General features: G+C 40.7%; 1 protein-coding gene across 1 annotated transcript in view; it reads right to left on the minus strand.

The window, feature by feature from the left end:
* Window positions 1–22,336, minus strand: part of NCAPD3 (non-SMC condensin II complex subunit D3) — a 273,275-nt gene that overhangs the window by 150,120 nt on the left and 100,819 nt on the right. The window contains exons 15-17 of the mRNA XM_053691510.1: window positions 15,412–15,546; window positions 2,632–2,852; window positions 2,118–2,309 (exon numbers count right to left, since the gene is read on the minus strand). Coding sequence (XP_053547485.1) covers window positions 2,118–2,309; window positions 2,632–2,852; window positions 15,412–15,546 — 548 coding nt within the window. The remainder of the gene's footprint in view (window positions 1–2,117; window positions 2,310–2,631; window positions 2,853–15,411; window positions 15,547–22,336) is intronic.

Genomic DNA, 22,336 nt, shown 5'->3' on the forward strand with positions numbered 1-22,336 from the left:
GCGTGCCCTGAACAAAATTTGCCCAAAACGTTATTGCCCCAAAAACGTTAAGGCACTCCCAAATCAAAAAACGTTTGCTCACAAACATTTGCCATTCAGTGTCAACCATATTTGTAATTGGCCCCATATGCAAGCGAAGTAATGCCCTTCTTTTAGCTCTAGGATTACTGCTTACCCTTACCCTCCTGGTTATAATGTCCGCCTTTCTGAAATACACAGTCTCTCCAGAAAAATATGACTGAACATACCTCATTGCTGCCTAGCATGAAACCGTTCCTCACACTGAAGTTAACTGTACTCCTCAGCCTCTGTGGGAACAGCAATGGACTTTAGTTACAAATGCTAAGATCATCATCCTCCAGGCAGCAGTCTTCATCCATCTGCTGCCTGAGAGTAAATAGTACACACCGGTACCATTTAAAATAACAAACTCTTGCTTGAAGAAATTAAAAACTAATATTTTATCACCTCTTTCACTTTACCCTTCCTAGTACTTAGAGTAGGCAAAGAGAATGACTGGGGGTGGAGCTAAGGGAGGAGCTATATAGACAGCTCTGCTGTGGTGCTTTTTGCCACTTCCTGTTAGGAAGGATAATATCCCACAAGTAAAGGATGAATCCGTGGACTCGTCTTACCTTTAAAGAAGAAAAACAAAAGGTTTACTTTTAGGGCAAAAGAAAACTTTTCAAAATCATAGATAGCCAGTTTAGCCTGCAACACATCTGACAACTGTAATTAGTTATTAGTGATTTCCATAGATCTTAACATGTCTGCAAAGATTTATAGATTTTAGACCAATTTAGTTTTATAAAGAAAGTACACTTAAGTCATGTTTAAAACACACTTTGTAGGGACAGCAAAGGGAATGTGCCATGGCAGTACTTAGATATGTTTATTCTAAAAAGTTGGGATATAAGTGCAGTTCTTTTTCATGTGTCCCTAAAATTTAAAATAATCCAAGTAGTACATATTTAGTGGAAATGCAATTTAGTAACAATAGCGAACCAATAAGGAAAATTAGAGGAACATGTAATCATGAGTAATAAAATAATTTAATTGATAAAAGCAGTAATTAGCAGTTATGCTATGTCAGAATTATGTAACACATTTAATTTAAATACACAATATTTTCAACGTGCATGTTAGCAAGCATTTTCTAATTAAAGATACAGTAACTCTCGGACTAATATTTGTGTCATGCAAAGCAAAATATAGAGAAAGCAAGAAAAATATATTTTTTTACACAACAAACTCCTCCGTGAATGCACAAGTGTTTGTATGAAGCAGTTTGGAGATAGCAAAAGTTAATCAGCTCTTAACCCTTGGATTAGTGGGAGTTGTTTCTTTTAGGCTATAAGTGAGGCATTTAGAAGTGTACTAGAAAAAAAAATGACTGATGTATAATACAATTAGAATCATTTTCCATACAAAAAAAGAAAAAGATGCAGAGTAGAAAATTATGGTAGTAAATTACTTCTGCCAAATAATGGGGGGGGGGGAAGAGCATAAGTTAATGTATCTATATTATATTGCAGTAAATGCAAGATTGACTGTGTAGAGTCATGGATTCAGCTTATGGTGACCCCTTGTGTGAGTAATAATTGGATTGTGTCTATCAAGACCCCCCTGTACAAGTCTTCCTTGAATGGAGACGCATGTAAATGTTAGTGCCATCTTTAAACACATCTATTTCAGTGGTTTTGTATGACCTCCTTATTTTAATGATTTTTTTTCATAATCAATTTTCTCAAACATAAGATATTTAACTACTTTTATAGTCTGAGAGCAAATTCTTAGACCTGGGGCTTTTATCTTTAGAATTTGGGCGGAAGGACCAAATTAATAACTTTGTAACACAAGCAACACTGACTTCATATCTCATTATCCCATAAGAAAAACAAACTGATCTAAGGTTTCAATTCCCAGGTGATGAGATTCTTATAGTAAAAGTAGAAAAAAATATGAATGCATTATGTTTTTAACCTCCAAACGCTCATAACGCAGTACATGACAATATTTGGTTATTTAATAGTATATGATGGTTAAAATGTGAGCACTCTGAGATAAGTAGTGTTTTTTTTAATTAAGATAAGGATCAGCGTTAGGGCTGTTCTCACCTGCTGACACTGTCCCAGGAGTTTAGTATTTTGGTGTAGTCAAGCTTAGGACAGGAGCCAGCCACTTTAGCAAGAACCATCCATGCTGGGGCAGAGTGTTCGGCCTCGGTGTGAGAGATCAGGTTGTTGATTAAGGTTGAAGTAAACTTATCTTGCTTGGACCACAGGTGAAATGCCTTTGTTAGATAGCGACTGTTGAGGAGGAGAAAAAATATTTAGAGAAACAATCCTGGGTTTGGTACTGTGATGAATATAAATGAATTGTGCTATAAATGTGAAACTGCCAAGTAAGAGGTATTTAAACCAAACATATGTAAAACCAAACATTTGATAGAAAACACAAAATACAATTTCAACTAGTAGAGCACAATAAACAAACTCAGTTGGCGCACACCTGTACAACAGTAATGTTATTGTATTTTAGATATATTTTGATACAAGCCTTTTCATGTTCTTTAATCTGGATATATCCGCATTTAATAAAGTTTAAGCAATATCACTTATGTTATCCCACCTGAGATCTTGACTCTCAGCTGTGAGTAATGTCAGCAGATCCCATGTAAGTTTCTGCCTCTCATCCCCTTTTTTATATCGATTATAATGTGTGATATTCTGTAGCATCAGCTGGTCAAGACATTCCAGAGCTTTTTCCTGCACAGAGGTCTCTGTGTCCAACACTACCGGGATTACGCCAGTCAGCCAGGCTTTTTGTACTAGACCATTCGGACACTGAGCCTACAAATAAACAGATATATATTTAAATGTATAAATGCAGCATAACCAACCATATATTATGCATTATTCCTTATTAGAACAGTACCATAACTATGCTGTATTCCTATAATAAGAAACAAACAAAGCATAAAATATGCATGACAATATTTTAAATGCGTTTCATCGTATAGAAAACACATTTCAGAAGCTGTGGGGAAAAGAGCAGCTTTCATGTGTTCCTCGTGTAAAGTTCTTGTCCAGTTACTGCCAACTTCCACCATAAAATCTTTCAAATTCTGAATTTGCTCATATACAACACAAGATTGTAATATACTCTCTCATCGAAGCCGAACTTTACTATAGCAGAGCTTCTTAAACTTTTTTTTAACTTTTGCACTGGAATTTTTTTGACGACCCCCATTATTATAATATAGTCCAAAACAAATCCCTTGTCATATTGCAACGTCCAGGGATACAAAATTAGCTTGTGGTGTCGACCTTACATTAAGCAAAACACAGAAAAATGTTACTCACTCATACACAAACTCACAAGTTCACTCAAATACATATTCACTCACACTACACATATCAAACTACATTATAAAATCTTGTGGGGACCTCCCAACATTTTTAAATGACTCCCAGTTTAAAAAGCACTAAACTATAGGATCTCCATTCTGTTCAGTCTCAAACTATTCCTGGACCTTATACAAACTACCATAAATGTGCAGATCAGACTCATGTTTCTTCTATATTGCTCCACATATGCTTAATCTCACTGCAAATCACTCTACTGGCTTCCCTTAACAAAGGGTAAAAAGAAAATTTATGCTTACCTGATAAATGTATTTCTTTTTTTGACACAATGAGTCCATGGATCATCTTAATTACTAATGGGATATGCAAAGAGCACCACAGCAGAGCTGTTAAATAGCTCCTCCCTTCCCTCCCACTCCAGTCATTCGACCGAAGTTAGGAAGAAAAAGGAAAAGCCAAGGTGCAGAGGGGTGTCTGAAGCCTACAATAACCCTTAACCTGTCTATAAGAACAGGGCGGCCGTGGACTCAACGTGTCAAAAAAGAAATACATTTATCAGGTAAGCATAAATTTTCTTTGCTTTTTTAAGACATAATGAGTTCACGAATCATCTTAATTACTAATGGGATTCAATACCCAAGCTAGAGTACACAGATAGTACGGGAGGGACAAGACAGGGAACCTAAACGGAAGGCACCATTGCTTGAAGAACCTTTCTCCCAAAAACAGCCTCAGCTGAAGCAAAAATGTCAAATTTGTAAAAACTTTGAAAAAGTGTGAAGAGAGGACCAAGTTGCAGCCTTGCAAATCTGTTCCACAGAAGCTTTATTTTTTAATGCCCATGAGGAAGCAACAGCCCTCGTGGAATGAGCCATAACTCTCTCAGGAGGCTGCTGTCCAGCAGTCTCATATGCAAAACGTATGATGCTCTTCAGACAAAAAGAAAGTAGTAGCCGTAGCTTTCTGTCCCTTGCGTTTTCCTGAGAAAAGCACAAACAAGAAGAAGACTGACGAAAGTCCTTAGTCGCCTGCAGGTAAAACTTTAAAGTATGGACCACGTCCAAATTGTGCAAAAGTCTTTCCTTCTTTGAAGGATTAGGACACAAAAAAGGAACAACAATCTCCTGATTAATGTTCCGGTCAGAAACAACCTTAGGAAGAAATCCTAATTTAGTACGTAAAACTACCATATCTGCATGGAAAATAAAATAAGGAGACTCATACTGTAATGCCGAGAGTTTTGACACTCTCCGAGCAGAAGAAATAGCCACAAGAAATAAAACCTTCCAAGATAACAACTTAATATCTAAGGAATGCATAGGCTCAAACGGAGCCCCTAGAAGAACATTGAGAACTAAATTAAGACTCCATGGAGGAGTAACTGGTTTGAACACAGGCCTGATCCTGACCAAGGCCTGACAAAAAAAATTGTACATCTGGGACATCCGCAAGACGTTTGTGTAACAAAATAGATAAGGCCGAGATTTGATCCTTTAGGGAACTCGCCGATAAACCTTTCTCCAAACCTTCTTGGAAAAAAGAAAGGTTGGATTCAACCCAGTAAAGATATTTACGCCAAATCTTATGGTAAATCCTTCTAGTTACCGGTTTACGAGCCTGAATCATGGTCTCTATGACTGAATCAGAAAACCCCCGTTTGGATAAAATTAAGCGTTCAATCTCCAAGCAGTCATCTTCAGAGAAACTAGATTTGGGAGAAGGAAGGGCCCCTGAATCAGAAGGTCTTTCCGCAACGGTCGTCTCCAAGGTGGTAGAAATATCATCTCCACCAGATCTACGTACCAAATCCTGCAAGGCCAGGCCGGTGCTATGAGTATCACTGAGGCCCTATCCTGTTTGATTCAAGCAATTACTCAAGGAAGAAGAGCAAACGGAGGAAACAGGTATGCTAGATTGAAGGGCCAAAGGGCCTCCAGCGCATCTATCAGTTCCGCCTGGGGGTCCCTGGATCTCGACCCGTATCTTGAGAGCTTGGCGTTCTGCCGCGATGCCATGAAATCTAACTCCGGCTGACCCCACTTGAGGATCAGACTGGAGAACACTTCCGGATGGAGTTCCCACTCCCCCGGATGAAAGATCTCCCTGCTCAGAAAATCCGCCTCCCAGTTATTCCAACCCTGGGATGTGGATCGCCGACAGAAAGCAAGAATGGGTCTCCGCCCACTGAATTATTCTGGCAACCTCTGTCATCGCCAAGGAACTCCTTGTTCCTCCCCGATGATTGATGTAGGCCACTGACGTTATGTTGTCTGACTCAAACTTGATAAACTGAACCAAGGCCAATTGAGGCCAGGCGAGCATTGTAGATCGCTCAGTTCCAGAATGCTCCCCACCCTAGGAGGCTGGCATCTGTCGTCACAATCACCCAAGATGGTCTGCGAAAGCATGTTCCCTGGGAGATTAACCAGAGATAACCACCATTGAAGAGAGACCCTTGTCTCCTGCTCCAGTAGAAGCCTAGGGGACAAGTCCGAATAATCTCTGTTCCATTGTCTCAGCATGTTCAACTGCAGAGCCCTGAGATGAAAGCGAGCAAACGGAATGATTTCCATAGCCGCCACCATCAGCCCGATTAACTCCATGCGCTGAGGCACTGAAGGAAGAGGAGTGGACTGAATGGCTTGACAAGTATTGATAATCTTTGATTTCCTGACTTCTGTCAGAAATATCTGCATAGACGGAGAGTCTATTATGGTTCCTAAGAAAGTCACTCTCGTGTGTGGAACTAAGGAACTGTTTTCTAAATTCACCTTCCAGCCGTGGGATTTTAGGAAGGACAACACCAAGTCCGAGTGGGATCTTGCTAGCTGAAAGGATGGCGTCTGAACTAGAATGTCTTCCAGATAAGGCGCCACTGCAATGCCCTTTGAACGAAGCACTGCTAACATTGATCCCAGAACCTTTGTAAAGATTCTGAGGGCTGTGGCAAGACCGAAAGGGAGAGCCACAAACTGGTAGTGTTTATCCAGAAAAGCAAACCTTAAGAACTTGTGATGATCCCTGTGAATGGGAACATGCAGATATGCGTCCTTTAAATTCACGGTGGTCATAAATTGACCCTCTTGGATCAATAGTAGGATGGAATGAATAGTTTCCATATAGAAGGACGGTACCCTGAGAAACTTGTTTAGGCTCTTGAGGTCTAGAATTGGTCTGAAGGTTCCCTCCTTTTTGGGAACCACAAATAGATTGGAATAAAACCCCAGTCCCTGTTCAAGAATTGGAACGGGAACAATCACTCCCAGAGCGGAGAGGTCTCTTACACAATGTAAGAACGCCTCTCTTTTCATCTGGTCTGCAGACAATCTCAAAATTAGGAATCTGCCTCTGGGAGGAAAAACCTTGAACTCCAGTTTGTATCCCTGAGACACAATTTCTATTACCCAGGGATCCTGGACATCCCGAACCCAGGCTTTGAACAAAGGAAAGTCTGCCCCCTACAAGATCGGTTCACGGACCGGGGGTATACCCTTCATGCTGTCTTGGAATCGCTAGCCAGCTTCTTGGACGGCTTTCCCTTGTTCCAAGACTGGTTGGGTCTCCATGTAGGTTTGGACTGTTCCTACTTAGAGGAGGAAGAGGGAGAGTTTCCTTTGAAATTACGAAAGGAACGAAAATTGTTTTGTCGTCCTTTTTGTTCATTTCTCTTGTCTTGCGGGAGAAGATGACCCTTATCTCGCGTGATATCAGTGATAACCTCTTCAGATCGGGTCCGAACAAAGTCTTCCCCTTGTATGGAATAGCTAGAAGCTTAAACTTAGAAGACACATCCGCAGACCAGGGCTCTGCGGCCCAAGATGGAAAAACTCGATATCTTCGGTCCCAATTTGATAACTTGAAGGGAAGCGTCCGAAATAAAGGCATAGCAAGTTTGAGAGCCTTTATCCTATCTTGGATATCATCCAGAGAAGTCTCAGTCCTGAGGGCCTCAGATAGCGCATCAAACCAATATGCTACCGCACTAGCAACGGTGGCAATGCACACACAGCTGGCTGACAAATACAAAATAACTCCAAAAGGAGTAAGAGAGGAAACGCAGAGCACTGCATGTGGGCTATACATTTTTAGGAATTTGTAGCATATCTTGATCAGCGTCACTATGCTTCCTAGACAGCATACGCCCTAGAAAGGAATAGGATTAGACAAGACTATCTTTATCAAATTAAAGATCTCTCAAAAAATGAGAAATAGAAAAGGATTGGTAGTACCACAATGGTATCCATCCTAAAAAACAAGGGAACCCTAGCAGGGCGTCTTGATCCATCCTGAGTCACAAAGGATGAATTACACAAATGAACAGCTGGGATTCCACAACAAAAAGTAGCACATAAAAAAACGTTACTGTCTCTCCGCTGTTTATACACATAAACCTTCACACTCGTGTCAAACAGCTTGCTAAGTAATCTCCGGGTCGCTTTGCTTAAAGGACCAGTCAACACAGTAGATTTGCATAATCAACAAATGCAAGATAACAAGACAATGCAATAGCACTTAGTCTAAACTTCATATGAGTAGTAGATTTTTTTTCTGACAATTTTAAAAGTTATGTCTTTTTCCACTCCCCCTGTACCATGTGACAGCCATCAGCCATTCACAAACGCATACACGCTTATTCTTTCACATGCTCAGTAGGAGCTGGTGACTCAAAAAGTTTAAATATAAAAAGACTGTGCACATGTTGTTAATCAAAGTAAATTGGAAAGTTGTTTAAAATGGCATGCTCTATCTGTATAATGAAAGTTTAATTTTGATTGAGTGTCCCTTTAAGTATAGGCACCGGGAGAAAAACATAGAATGTACTATATCATGTTAATGCTGTCGTAACACATACCCCACTGTGATAAAAAACATAATTTATGTAAGAACTTACCTGATAAATTCATTTCTTTCATATTAGCAAGAGTCCATGAGCTAGTGACGTATGGGATATACATTCCTACCAGGAGGGGCAAAGTTTCCCAAACCTCAAAATGCCTATAAATACACCCCTCACCACACCCACAATTCAGTTTAACGAATAGCCAAGAAGTGGGGTGATAAAGTGCGAAAGCATATAAAATAAGGAATTGGAATAATTGTGCTTTATACAAAATCATAACCACCACAAAAAAAGGGCGGGCCTCATGGACTCTTGCTAATATGAAAGAAATGAATTTATCAGGTAAGTTCTTACATAAATTATGTTTTCTTTCATGTAATTAGCAAGAGTCCATGAGCTAGTGACGTATGGGATAATGATTACCCAAGATGTGGATCTTTCCACACAAGAGTCACTAGAGAGGGAGGGATAAAATAAAGACAGCCAATTCCTGCTGAAAATAATCCACACCCAAAATAAAGTTTAACGAAAAACATAAGCAGAAGATTCAAACTGAAACCGCTGCCTGAAGTACTTTTCTACCAAAAACTGCTTCAGAAGAAGAAAATACATCAAAATGGTAGAATTTAGTAAAAGTATGCAAAGAGGACCAAGTTGCTGCTTTGCAAATCTGATCAACCGAAGCTTCATTCCTAAACGCCCAGGAAGTAGAAACTGACCTAGTAGAATGAGCTGTAATCCTCTGAGGCGGAGTTTTACCCGACTCAACATAGGCAAGATGAATTAAAGATTTCAACCAAGATGCCAAAGAAATGGCAGAAGCTTTCTGGCCTTTTCTAGAACCGGAAAAGATAACAAATAGACTAGAAGTCTTTCGGAAAGATTTAGTAGCTTCAACATAATATTTCAAAGCTCTAGCAACATCCAAAGAATGCAACGATTTTTCCTTAGAATTCTTAGGATTAGGACATAATGAAGGAACCACAATTTCTCTACTAAAGTTGTTGGAATTCACAACTTTAGGTAAAAATTCAAAAGAAGTTCGCAACACCGCCTTATCCTGATGAAAAATCAGAAAAGGAGACTCACAAGAAAGAGCAGATAATTCAGAAACTCTTCTGGCAGAAGAGATGGCCAAAAGGAACAAAACTTTCCAAGAAAGTAATTTAATGTCCAATGAATGCATAGGTTCAAATGGAGGAGCTTGAAGAGCCCCCAGAACCAAATTCAAACTCCAAGGAGGAGAAATTGACTTAATGACAGGCTTTATACGAACCAAAGCTTGTACAAAACAATGAATATCAGGAAGAATAGCAATCTTTCTGTGAAAGAGAACAGAAAGAGCAGAGATTTGTCCTTTCAAGGAACTTGCGGACAAACCCTTATCTAAACCATCCTGAAGAAACTGTAATATTCTCGGTATTCTAAAAGAATGCCAAGAAAAATGATGAGAAAGACACCAAGAAATATAAGTCTTCCAGACTCTATAATATATCTCTCTAGATACAGATTTACGAGCCTGTAACATAGTATTAATCACAGAGTCAGAGAAACCTCTTTGACCAAGAATCAAGCGTTCAATCTCCATACCTTTAAATTTAAGTATTTCAGATCCTGATGGAAAAAAGGACCTTGAGACAGAAGGTCTGGTCTTAACGGAAGAGTCCACGGTTGGCAAGAGGCCATCCGGACAAGATCCGCATACCAAAACCTGTGAGGCCATGCCGGAGCTACCAGCAGAACAAACGAGCATTCCTTCAGAATCTTGGAGATTACTCTTGGAAGAAGAACTAGAGGCGGAAAGATATAGGCAGGATGATACTTCCAAGGAAGTGATAATGCATCCACTGCCTCCGCCTGAGGATCCCGGGATCTGGACAGATACCTGGGAAGTTTCTTGTTTAGATGAGACGCCAGATCAGATCTATTTCTGGAAGTTCCCACATTTGAACAATCTGAAGAAATACCTCTGGGTGAAGAGACCATTCGCCCGGATGCAACGTTTGGCGACTGAGATAATCCGCTTCCCAATTGTCTATACCTGGGATATGAACCGCAGAGATTAGACAGGAGCTGGATTCCGCCCAAACCAAAATTCGAGATACTTCTTTCATAGCCAGAGGACTGAGTCCCTCCTTGATGATTGATGTATGCCACAGTTGTGACATTGTCTGTCTGAAAACAAATGAACGATTCTCTCTTCAGAAGAGGCCAAAACTGAAGAGCTCTGAAAATTGCACGAAGTTCCAAAATATTGATCGGTAATCTCACCTCCTGAGATTCCCAAACTCCTTGTGCCGTCAGAGATCCCCACACAGCTCCCCAACCTGTGAGACTTGCATCTGTTGAAATTACAGTCCAGGTCGGAAGCACAAAAGAAGCCCCCTGAATTAAACGATGGTGATCTGTCCACCACGTTAGAGAATGTCGAACAATCGGTTTTAAAGATATTAATTGAGATATCTTTGTGTAATCCTTGCACCATTGATTCAGCATACAGAGCTGAAGAGGTCGCATGTGAAAACGAGCAAAGGGGATCGCGTCCGATGCAGCAGTCATAAGACCTAGAATTTCCATGCATAAGGCTACCGAAGGGAATGATTGTGACTGAAGGTTTCGACAAGCTGCAATCAATTTTAGACGTCTCTTGTCTGTTAAAGACAGAGTCATGGACACTGAATCTATCTGGAAACCCAGAAAGGTTACCCTTGTCTGAGGAATCAAAGAACTTTTTGGTAAATTGATCCTCCAACCATGATCTTGAAGAAACAACACAAGTCGATTCGTATGAGATTCTGCTAAATGTAAAGACTGAGCAAGTACCAAGATATCGTCCAAATAAGGAAATACCACAATACCCTGTTCTCTGATTACAGACAGAAGGGCACCGAGAACCTTTGAAAACATTCTTGGAGCAGTAGCTAGGCCAAACGGTAGAGCCACAAACTGGTAATGCTTGTCCAGAAAAGAGAATCTCAGGAACTGATAATGATCTGGATGAATCGGAATATGCAGATATGCATCCTGTAAATCTATTGTGGACATATAATTCCCTTGCTGAACAAAAGGCAAGATAGTCCTTACAGTTACCATCTTGAACGTTGGTATCCTTACATAACGATTCAATATTTTTAGATCCAGAACTGGTCTGAAGGAATTCTCCTTCTTTGGTACAATGAAGAGATTTGAATAAAACCCCATCCCCTGTTCCGGAACTGGAACTGGCATAATTACTCCAGCCAACTCTAGATCTGAAACACAATTCAGAAATGCTTGAGCTTTCACTGGATTTACTGGGACACGGGAAAGAAAAAATCTCTTTGCAGGAGGTCTCATCTTGAAACCAATTCTGTACCCTTCTGAAACAATGTTCTGAATCCAAAGATTGTGAACAGAATTGATCCAAATTTCTTTGAAAAAACGTAACCTGCCCCCTACCAGCTGAGCTGGAATGAGGGCCGCACCTTTATGTGGACTTAGAAGCAGGCTTTGCCTTTCTAGCAGGCTTGGATTTATTCCAGACTGGAGATGGTTTCCAAACTGAAACTGCTCCTGAGGATGAAGGATCAGGCTTTTGTTCTTTGTTGAAACGAAAGGAACGAAAACGATTATTAGCCCTGTTTTTACCTTTAGATTTTTTATCCTGTGGTAAAAAAGTTCCTTTCCCACCAGTAACAGTTGAAATAATAGAATCCAACTGAGAACCAAATAATTTGTTACCCTGGAAAGAAATAGAAAGTAGAGTTGATTTAGAAGCCATATCAGCATTCCAAGTCTTAAGCCATAAAGCTCTTCTAGCTAAAATAGCTAGAGACATAAACCTGACATCAACTCTGATAATATCAAAAATGGCATCACAGATAAAATTATTAGCATGCTGAAGAAGAATAATAATATCAGGAGAATCATGATTTGTTACTTGTTGCGCTAAAGTTTCCAACCAAAAAGTTGAAGCTGCAGCAACATCAGCCAATGATATAGCAGGTCTAAGAAGATTACCTGAACACAGATAAGCTTTTCTTAGAAAGGATTCAATTTTCCTATCTAAATGATCTTTAAATGAAGTACCATCTGACGTAGGAATGGTAGTACGTTTAGCAAGGGTAGAAATAGCCCCATCAACTTTAGGGATTTTGTCCCAAAATTCTAACCTGTCAGACGGTACAGGATATAATTGCTTAAAACGTTTAGAAGGAGTAAATGAATTACCCAATTTATCCCATTCTTTGGAAATTACTGCAGAAATAGCATTAGGAACAGGAAAAACTTCTGGAATAACCACAGGAGATTTAAATACCTTATCTAAACGTTTAGAATTAGTATCAAGAGGACCAGAATCCTCTATTTCTAAAGCAATTAATACTTCTTTAAGTAAAGAACGAATAAATTCCATTTTGAATAAATATGAAGATTTATCAGCATCAATCTCTGAAACAGAATCCTCTGAACCAGAAGAGTCATCAGAATCAGAATGATGATGTTCATTTAAAAATTCATCTGTAGGGAGAGAAGTTTTAAAAGATTTTTTACGTTTACTAGAAGGAGAAATAACAGACATAGCCTTCTTGATGGATTCAGAAACAAAATCTCTTATGTTATCAGGAACATTCTGCACCTTAGATGTTGAAGGAACTGCAACAGACAATGGTACTTTACTAAAGGAAATATTATCTGCATTAACAAGTTTGTCATGACAATTAATACAAACAACAGCCGGAGGAATAGCTACCAAAAGTTTACAGCAGATACACTTAGCTTTGGTAGATCCAGCACTAGACAGCTATTTTCCTGTAGTATCTTCTGACTCAGATGCAACGTGAGACATCTTGCAATATGTAAGAGAAAAAACAACATATAAAGCAAAATTGATCAAATTCCTTAAATGACAGTTTCAGGAATGGGAAAAAATGCCAAAGAACAAGCTTCTAGCAACCAGAAGCAATGAAAAATGAGACTTAAATAATGTGGAGACAAAAGAGACGCCCATATTTTTTTAGCGCCAAATAAGACGCCCACATTATTTGGCGCCTAAATGCTTTTGGCGCCAAAAATGACGCCACATCCGGAACGCCGACATTTTTGGCGCAAAATAACATCAAAAAATGACGCAACTTCCGGCGACACGTATGACGCCGGAAACGGAAAAGAATTTTTGCGCCAAAAAAGTCCGCGCCAAGAATGACGCAATAAAATGAAGCATTTTCAGCCCCCGCGAGCCTAACAGCCCACAGGGAAAAAAGTCAAATTTTTGAGGTAAGAAAAAATGAATAATTCAAATGCATAATCCCAAATATGAAACTGACTGTCTGAAAAATAAGGAAAGTTGAACATTCTGAGTCAAGGCAAATAAATGTTTGAATACATATATTTAGAACTTTATAAACAAAGTGCCCAACCATAGCTTAGAGTGTCACAGAAAATAAGATTTACTTACCCCAGGACACTCATCTACATGTTTGTAGAAAGCCAAACCATTACTGAAACGAGAATCAGCAGAGGTAATGGTATATATAAGAGTATATCGTCGATCTGAAAAGGGAGGTAAGAGATGAATCTCTACGACCGATAACAGAGAACCTATGAAATAGACCCCGTAGAAGGAGATCACTGCATTCAAATAGGCAATACTCTCCTCACATCCCTCTGACATTCACTGCACGCTGAGAGGAAAACCGGGCCCCAACTTGCTGCGGAGCGCATATCAACGTAGAATCTAGCACAAACTTACTTCACCACCTCCATCGGAGGCAAAGTTTGTAAAACTGAATTGTGGGTGTGGTGAGGGGTGTATTTATAGGCATTTTGAGGTTTGGGAAACTTTGCCCCTCCTGGTAGGAATTTATATCCCATACGTCACTAGCTCATGGACTCTTGCTAATTACATGAAAGAAAGCCCAGTATGAGATCTCCCGGTCGCCTTGCTTAAGTATAGACACCGGCAGCAAAGCATAGAATGCACTACCTCATATAAATGCTGTCATTATGCCCCACTGTGAAAAACAGTTCATTATATTAATGCTGTTATAACAGCAAGAGAAAAGGCTAAACAGCTTCAGTAAAATTTGAGAGCTCTACATAACAACCTTTAGAGCCTCTGTTAACCATATAAAATCTCCCGGTCGGCTTTACAATAATGATATGAGATCGCCGGGAGATGAGACACATGTAAGCCCCAGTGTCCTAACTGCCCTAAGTCTCCTAATAGGCTAGGAGAAACTTCCAAGTTCAACGAGGTCTATATAAAAATAATAAAGTTCCCAGACCTTTTTCAGTTCCCAGATTTAAGAGGTCCTCTCCCTCCCATGGACCTGTAACGAAAACGAAAGTCCTGAGTAAAATCCCTCAGGTTTTCTTGGTAAGGGCCGCATCAGAATATGGGAGGCACAGTGAGATGTCCCACAAGTTCCCATTGCTTTAGAGCCACCAAAAGCTCTACTGAAGAGACTGATATGGACTACGGCTACACCCTAGTACAAAGCAGCACACTATGGCACCACTTTAAAAATAATAAACTCTTGATTGAATCTAACACGTCACTTTACCTTTTCCCATCATTAACGTAGGCAAAGAGAATGACTTTGAGGAGCTATTTAACAGCTCTGCTGTGGTGCTCTTTGCCTCCTCCTGCTGATCAGGAGGTGAATATCCCATTAGTAATTATGATGATCCGTGGACTCATTGCGTCTTAAAAAAGAAATTATAAATCTTAATCCTAGCATTAAGAGTCTAGAAATTTAACTGGACCTTTATATCTCTGTCCATGTAAATATATTCATATCCCACCACTGCTCTGCCAAACACCTAATATTTTCCTACTTTCATTACCTCTTCAAATTCTTAATTACGGGAACTTTCTAGAACTGAAACCTATTCTGTGGAATTCTCTGCTTCCCCTCAAAAGAATGACACTACCGTTCAGGAAAGTATACAACCTACATTTAACAATTTGACTACTCATCTCAGACATTTGCAGGGGTTAAACACATAGGGTTTCTAGTGATAAAATGACATGCTCTAACCAAATAGAGCATGTAATTTGTTTCACTTTAACGGCCCTTTAATTAGAGAGTACCATCAGACTGTGGAAGCTTTGTCCAAGACAAAGACTCAAGTATGTAAACATTGTAAATCAACACTAACCATGGTTAATGAAGCAACAACAGATACACAGAAAAGTTATTTAGTGAAAGAAAACGTCCTCACCAGCATAAGTTCAGTCAATGAAGTCAGTGCCTGTTTGCGCACAGATACGGCAGGGTCTCTGCACCGGTCCTGTAGAGTAGATAGATCCTCAGAGCTGCAAGGAATCAGATTGTACTTCAATACATTCACCAGAACCTAGGAATAAAGATACATAAAAAGTTTCTAATTATTTCAAAGCTTATGCACAGTAAATAGATCAGCTAAATATTGGATCATTTAATTTCATTAAACTCATGTGGCAGAACAGATATGGATGTGAACCCATGTGAGACAGGAGGCAGATTTCAACTAGTACTATTGCTCCTTGAACAAACAGTGGATGCATTTAAAAATATTTCCATTCACATCATTCTTACAATTCATTACAGACAGACTGAAACCACTGCTCTATACCTACCCCTTAAAAACAAAATTAAACAAATTAGAGGGGCAGCAGATGAATCCTCTTAGAACAGGTGCCACGTGTGACAAAAGTAGCAAACAGGGACATTTTGAAAATTGGTAAAGGGATAGGATATAGATTTGCAGCTAGTATAATGCAAATACAATACTTATAGCTCGACAAACCAAGTACCCAGGGAGCCACTGGCTCCTAGAATTCTACCCTTATTCTCCATTAGTCTAAATACAAATAACACTGTCTAGCTCCTAAATATTCTTACTGGCTCCTAAATTCTAAACAGATTTGTCAACCCCTGCAACACAGTTAAATTACTATCCAGAAGGAGATCAAGCACCTTTTCACATTTGGGCAACATAGGTCCTTATTTAGGTTTCTTTGTTTTTCAAATGGTGTATTACGCTCCCAACAATAGTTGAAACCTTTCTACAGTTGCCATAAAAGCAAAATTGCCTGTTGGTGTTAAGAATATTTAAAGGCACAAAAATCTAGTGCATTCGGTGGCAATGAAAGCTGTAAAAATGTAAGATGATCATCAGACTGCTGCTTCTTAACCCATTAAGTGTTATGTGGCGTATCTCAATCCACCCCCCCCCCCCGGACTTTTCCAACGGGGGAAATAGACAGCCCCGGCTCGTAACATGTGCAATTGGCTGCTCACAAGCAGGGGGTGGTGTTGCACACTTCCAGTAGTGGGCAATGACAAGTACAGGCAATGATAGTACACTTCCCACTAAACAAAATGCTGGGAGGACAATGGCGAAGATGTATGCCCTTATCCGCCCGCTTGCAGTTAAATCTGAGCCAATATCTTATGTAATTTCGGAGATACTTGTCATAACACAGCTTATACATGCAACCTAAAGGAAGTTGTATTGTTGTATACAAAGTACCATCAGAAAGATAACATAGTTCTGTAAATCGGGCAATAATTGTTGTTTCAAATAAAAATAGACTAACATTTGCATTTTAAAAAACAAAGCTGTAGGCAAAGGACAGTGTCACTTACTGGCTAGGGGAAATTGGCTTTTAGTAAATGTATTGAAAATAAGAAAATGAGTCTAGATTTTGGAAATCCGGGTTTGGGGATTTGTACAAGTGTCGTAAAAACAAAAATGTATGCTTACCTGATAAATGTATTTCTTTCTTGACACTATGAGTCCACGGATCATCTAATTACTATTGGGAATATCACTCCTGCCCAGCAGGAGGCCGCAAAGAGCACCACAGCAAAGCTGTTAAATATCACCTCCCTTCCCTCCAACCCCAGTCATTCGACCGAAGCAAAGGAGAGAAAGGAAGCAACAAGGTGCAGAGGTGTCTGAAGTTTATAATATACCAACAACCTGCCTAAAGAGCAGGGTGGGCCGTAAGGTAAGCATAAATGTTGTTTTCTTTCTAATGACACAATGAGTCCACGGATCATCTAATTACTATTGGGAATCAATAACCAAGCTAGAGTACACAGATAAGGGAGGGACAAGACAGGGAACCTAAACGGAAGACACCACTTCTTGAAGAACCTTTCTCCCAAAAGCAGCCTCAGTCGAGGCAAAAGTGTCAAATTTATAGAATTTTGAAAAAGTGTGAAGAGAGGACCAAGTTGCAGCCTTGCAAATCTGCTCCATAGTAGCTTCATTTTTGAATGTCCAGGAAGAGGAAACAGCCCTCATAGAATGAACCGTAACTCTCTCAGGAGGCTGCTGTCCAGCAGTTTCATAGGCAAAGCGAATGATACTCTTCAGCCACAAAGAAAGGAAAGTAGCCGTAGCTTTTTGACCCTTACATTTCCCAGAGAATACCACAAACAGAGCAGAAGACTGACGAAAATCCTTAGTCGCCTGTAAATAGAATTTTAATGCACGCACCACGTCCAGGTTGCGCAAAAGCCGTTCCTTTTGAGAAGAAGGATTAGGACACAAGGAAGGAACAACAATCTCCTGATTAATGTTCCGGTCTGAAACTACTTTAGGGAGGAACCCTAACTTAGTACGCAAAACCACCTTATCCGAATGAAAAATAAAGTTAAGGAGACTCATACTGTAATGCAGAGAGCTCTGACACTCTACGAGCAGATGAAATAGCAACAAGAAACAAAACTTTCCAAGATAACAACTTAATATCTAAGGAATGCATAGGTTCAAACGGAGCCCCTTGAAGAACCTTAAGAACTAAATCAAGACTCCAGGGAGGAGTAACTGGCTTGAACACAGGCCTGATCCTGACCAAGGCCTGACAAAACGATTGCACGTCTGGTACGTCCGCCAGACGTTTATGTAACAAAATAGACAAGGCAGATATTTGACCCTTTAGGGAACTTGCCGATAAACCCTTCTCCAAACCTTCTTGGAGTAGAGTTAGGATTCCTAGAATTATGTCCTTTCTTCAAGAGTAGCCCTTGGATTCACACCAATATAGAGATATTTACGCCATATCTTGTGGTAAATTTTTCTAGTCACAGGTTTACGAGCCTGAATCATGGTCTCAATGACTGATTCTGAAAACCCATGCTTGGATAAAATTAAGCGTTCAATCTCCAAGCAGTCAGCTTCAGAGAAACTAGATTTGGATGAAGGAAGGGCCCTTGAAGAAGAAGGTCCTTCCTCAACGGAAGTCTCCAGGGTGGAAGAGATGACATGTCCATCAGGTCTGCATACCAAATCCTGCGAGGCCACGCCGGTGCAATGAGTATCACTGACACCCTTTCTTGCTTGATTCGAGCAATGACCCGAGGAAGCAGAGCGAACGGAGGAAATAGGTATGAGAGACTGAAATTCCAAGGTACCGCCAGGGCGTCTCAGTACCGCCTGAGGGTCCCTTGACCTCGATCCGTACCTCGGGAGGTTGGCATTCTGCCGCGATGCCATGAGGTCCAGATTTGGCTGTCCCCATTTGAGAATCAGGCTGGAAAACACTTCCAGATGGAGTTCCCACTCCCCCGGGTGAAAATATCTGCCTGCTCAGGAAGTCCGCATCCCAGTTGTCCACTCCTGGGATGTGGATCGCTGACAGATAGCAATTGTGGGTATCCGCCCATTGAATGATCTTCAATGATGACAGAGCTACCTCTGTCATGGCCAAGGAACTCAGTTCCTCCCTGATGATTGATGTAAGCCACTGAAGTTATGTTTTCCGACTGGAACCTGATGAACCGGGCCGAGGCTAACTGAGGCCAGGCCAGAAGAGCATTGAAGATTGCTCTCAGCTCCAGAATGTTTATGGGTAAATCAGACTCCGACCGAGTCCAAGTTCCCTGAGCCTTTAGGGAGCCCCAGACTGCTCCCCATCCCAGAAGGATGGCATCTTTTGTCACAATCACCCAAGAGAGTCTGCGGAAGCAGGTTCCTTGGGAGAGATGATCCTGAGACAACCACCAAAGAAGAGAATCCCTTGTCTTCTGCTCCAGCTGTAATCGCGGAGACAGATCCGCATAATCTCCGTTCCACTGACTGAGCATGCTTAACTGCAGAGGTCTGAGGTGGAAACGAGCGAACGGGATGATGTCCATTGTCGCTACCATCAGACCGATAACCTCCACGCATGGCCGCGGAGAGGACTGAAGCACTAGGCAAGAATCGAAAATCTTTTATTTCCTGACTTCTGTCAGAAAAATCTAAATTGATACGGAATCTATTATGGTTCCCAAGCAAATTACCCTTGTATTTGGAACTAAGGAACTCTTCTACCTTCCATTCGTGAGATCGCAGGAAAGATAACATTTCGGTGTGGGAACTTGCTTGTTGAAAGGATGGCGCCTGAACCAGAATATAGTCCAGATAAGGCGCCACTGCAATGCCCCGCAATCGGAGCACTGCCAACAGAGATCCCAGAACCTTTAAAAAAAATTCTGGGAGCTGTGGCAAGGCTGAATGGAAGAGCCACAAACTGGAAGTGTTTGTCTAGAAATGCAAACCTTAGAAACTTGTGATGTTCCCTGTGAATTGGGACATGCAGGTACATGTCCTTTAAATACACCGTTGTCATAAATTGATCCTCTTGGACCAAAGGAAAAACGAATAGTTTCCATCTTGAAGGACGGCACTCTGAGGAATTTGTTTAGACTTTTGAGATCTAAAATTGGTCTGAAGGGTCCCTCCTTTTTGGGAACCACGAACAGATTGGAATAAAACCCCAGACCCCGTTCCTGTATCAGAACAGGAACAATCACTCCCAGGTTGGAGACGTCCTGAACACAGTGTAAGAACGCCTCTCTTTTTGTCCGGTCTACAGATAATCTTGAAAGCAGAAAGTCTAGTTTGTATCCCTGGGACACGATGTCCACCACCCAGGGATCCTGAACATCTCGAACCCAAGCCTGAGTGAAGAAGGAAAGTCTGCCCCCCACAAGATCCGGTCCCAGATTGGGGACAGACCCTTCATGCTGCTTTTTATTCAATAGCAGGCTTCTTGGATTGTTTTCCCTTGTTCCAAGACTGATTGGGCCTCCAGGAAGGCTTGGATTGCTCTTGCTAGGAAGAGGAAGTATTTCCCTTAAAATTTCGAAAGGAACGAAAATTACTCGTCCCTTTTGTTTGTTTCTCTTATACTGAGGAAATGTCCCTTTCCTCCCGTAAAGTGAGAAATTATTTCCGTCAAACCCGGTCCAAACAAGGTCTTTCCCTTGTAAGGAATAGCCAAAACTTTAGACTTACATGACACATCCGCAGACCAAGACTTTAACCATAAGGCTATGCTGGCCAGGACGGCAAAACCAGAAATCTTAGCTCCCAGCTTAATAACCTGAAGGGAAACATCCGTTATAAAGGAGTTGGCCAATTTAAGGGCCTTTATCCTATACTGGATTTCTTCGAGGGGAGTGTCTGTCCGAATAGAATCAGACAATGCATCAAACCAGTATGCTTCCGCACTAGTGACAGTAGCAATACAAACCGCAGGTTGCCATTGCAAACCCTGGTGTACATACATCTTTCTCTTGTGAAGTGTGTTCAGTCCACGGGTCATCCATTACTTATGGGATATATTCTCCTTTCTGGGAATGGAATTGACTAAGAAAATACTGCTGTTACCCACATGATGTAAGTACAGCCTTAAATGCAGTAGTAGCGACTGGTATCAGGCTGATAAATGTATGCGCAGTTGAGTTATTTTCTAGGGACTAGAATTTGACTGAGATAATACTGTCAATACTGAAATAATGTTTAAGCCTTATCTGCAGTGGAAGCGACTGGTAGCAGGCTTAGTGATAACTTTGCATGACATTCAAATTGTTGTTTTTAAAACTTTTACTGGCATGTTATTCGTTTTGTGAGGTACTTTGGTGATAAATCTTTTTGGGCATGATTTTTTTCCACATGGCTAACTTTTTTTCTGCATAGAAACCGTTATATCAGGTCTCCCACTGTTGTAATATGAGTGGGAGGGACCTTGTTTTAGCGCCTTGTTGCGCAGTTAAAATTCTAGCACAGTCTTCCTGTTTCTTCCTCCTTGATCCAGGACGTCTCTAGAGAGCTCAGGGGTCTTCAAAATTCGTTTTTTGAGGGAGGTAATCAGTCACAGCAGATCTGTGACAGTGTGTTTGACTGTGATAAAAGCGTTAAATCTTAATTTGATATCCGTTTTTGGGTATTGAGGGGTTAATCATCCTTTTGCTAATGGGTGCAATCCTCTGCTAATTAATACATTTCTCGTTAAGAATTGTTCACTATAACTGAATTAGTTTTCTTTGTTATTCAACTGTGTTTTTAAAAGCGCTGCAGCGTTTTTTATATTGCTTGTAAACTTATTGAAAGTGATTTCCAAGCTTGTTAGCTTCATTGCTAGTCTGTTTAAACATGTCTGATACAGAGGAATCTGCTTGTTCATTATGTTCAAAAGCCGATGTGGAGCCCAATAGAAATATGTGTACCAATTGTATTGATATTACTTTGAATAAAAGTCAATCTGTACCGATAAAGAAATTATCACCAGACAACGAGGGGGAAGTTATGCCGTCTAACTCTCCTCACGTGTCAGTACCTGCGTCTCCCGCTCGGGAGGTGCGTAAGATTGAGGCGCCAAGTACATCAAGGCCCTTACAAATCACTTTACATGATATGGCTAATGTTATGAAAGAAGTATTATACAATATGCCCGAATTAAGAGGCAAGCGCGATAGCTCTGGGTTAAGGACAGAGCGCGCTGATGACACGAGAGCCATGTCCGATACTGCGTCACAATTTGCAGAACATGAGGACGGTGAGCTTCATTCTGTCGGTGACTGTTCTGATCCGGGGAGACCGGATTCAGAAATTTCAAATTTTAAATTTAAGCTTGAGAACCTCCGAGAGTTACTAGGGGAGGTGTTAGCGGCTCTGAATGATTGCGACACGGTGGCAATCCCAGAGAAATTATGTAGGTTGGATAGATACTATGCGGTACCGGTGTGTACTGACGTTTTTCCTATACCAAAAAGGCTTACAGAAATTATTAGTAAGGAGTAGGATAGACCCGGTGTGCCCTTTTCCCCTCCTCCGATATTTAGAAAAATGTTCCCTATAGACGCCACCACACGAGACTTATGGCAGA

Source organism: Bombina bombina, chromosome 8, assembly GCF_027579735.1.
Source record: "Bombina bombina isolate aBomBom1 chromosome 8, aBomBom1.pri, whole genome shotgun sequence".
NCBI classification, from domain to species: domain Eukaryota; kingdom Metazoa; phylum Chordata; class Amphibia; order Anura; family Bombinatoridae; genus Bombina; species Bombina bombina.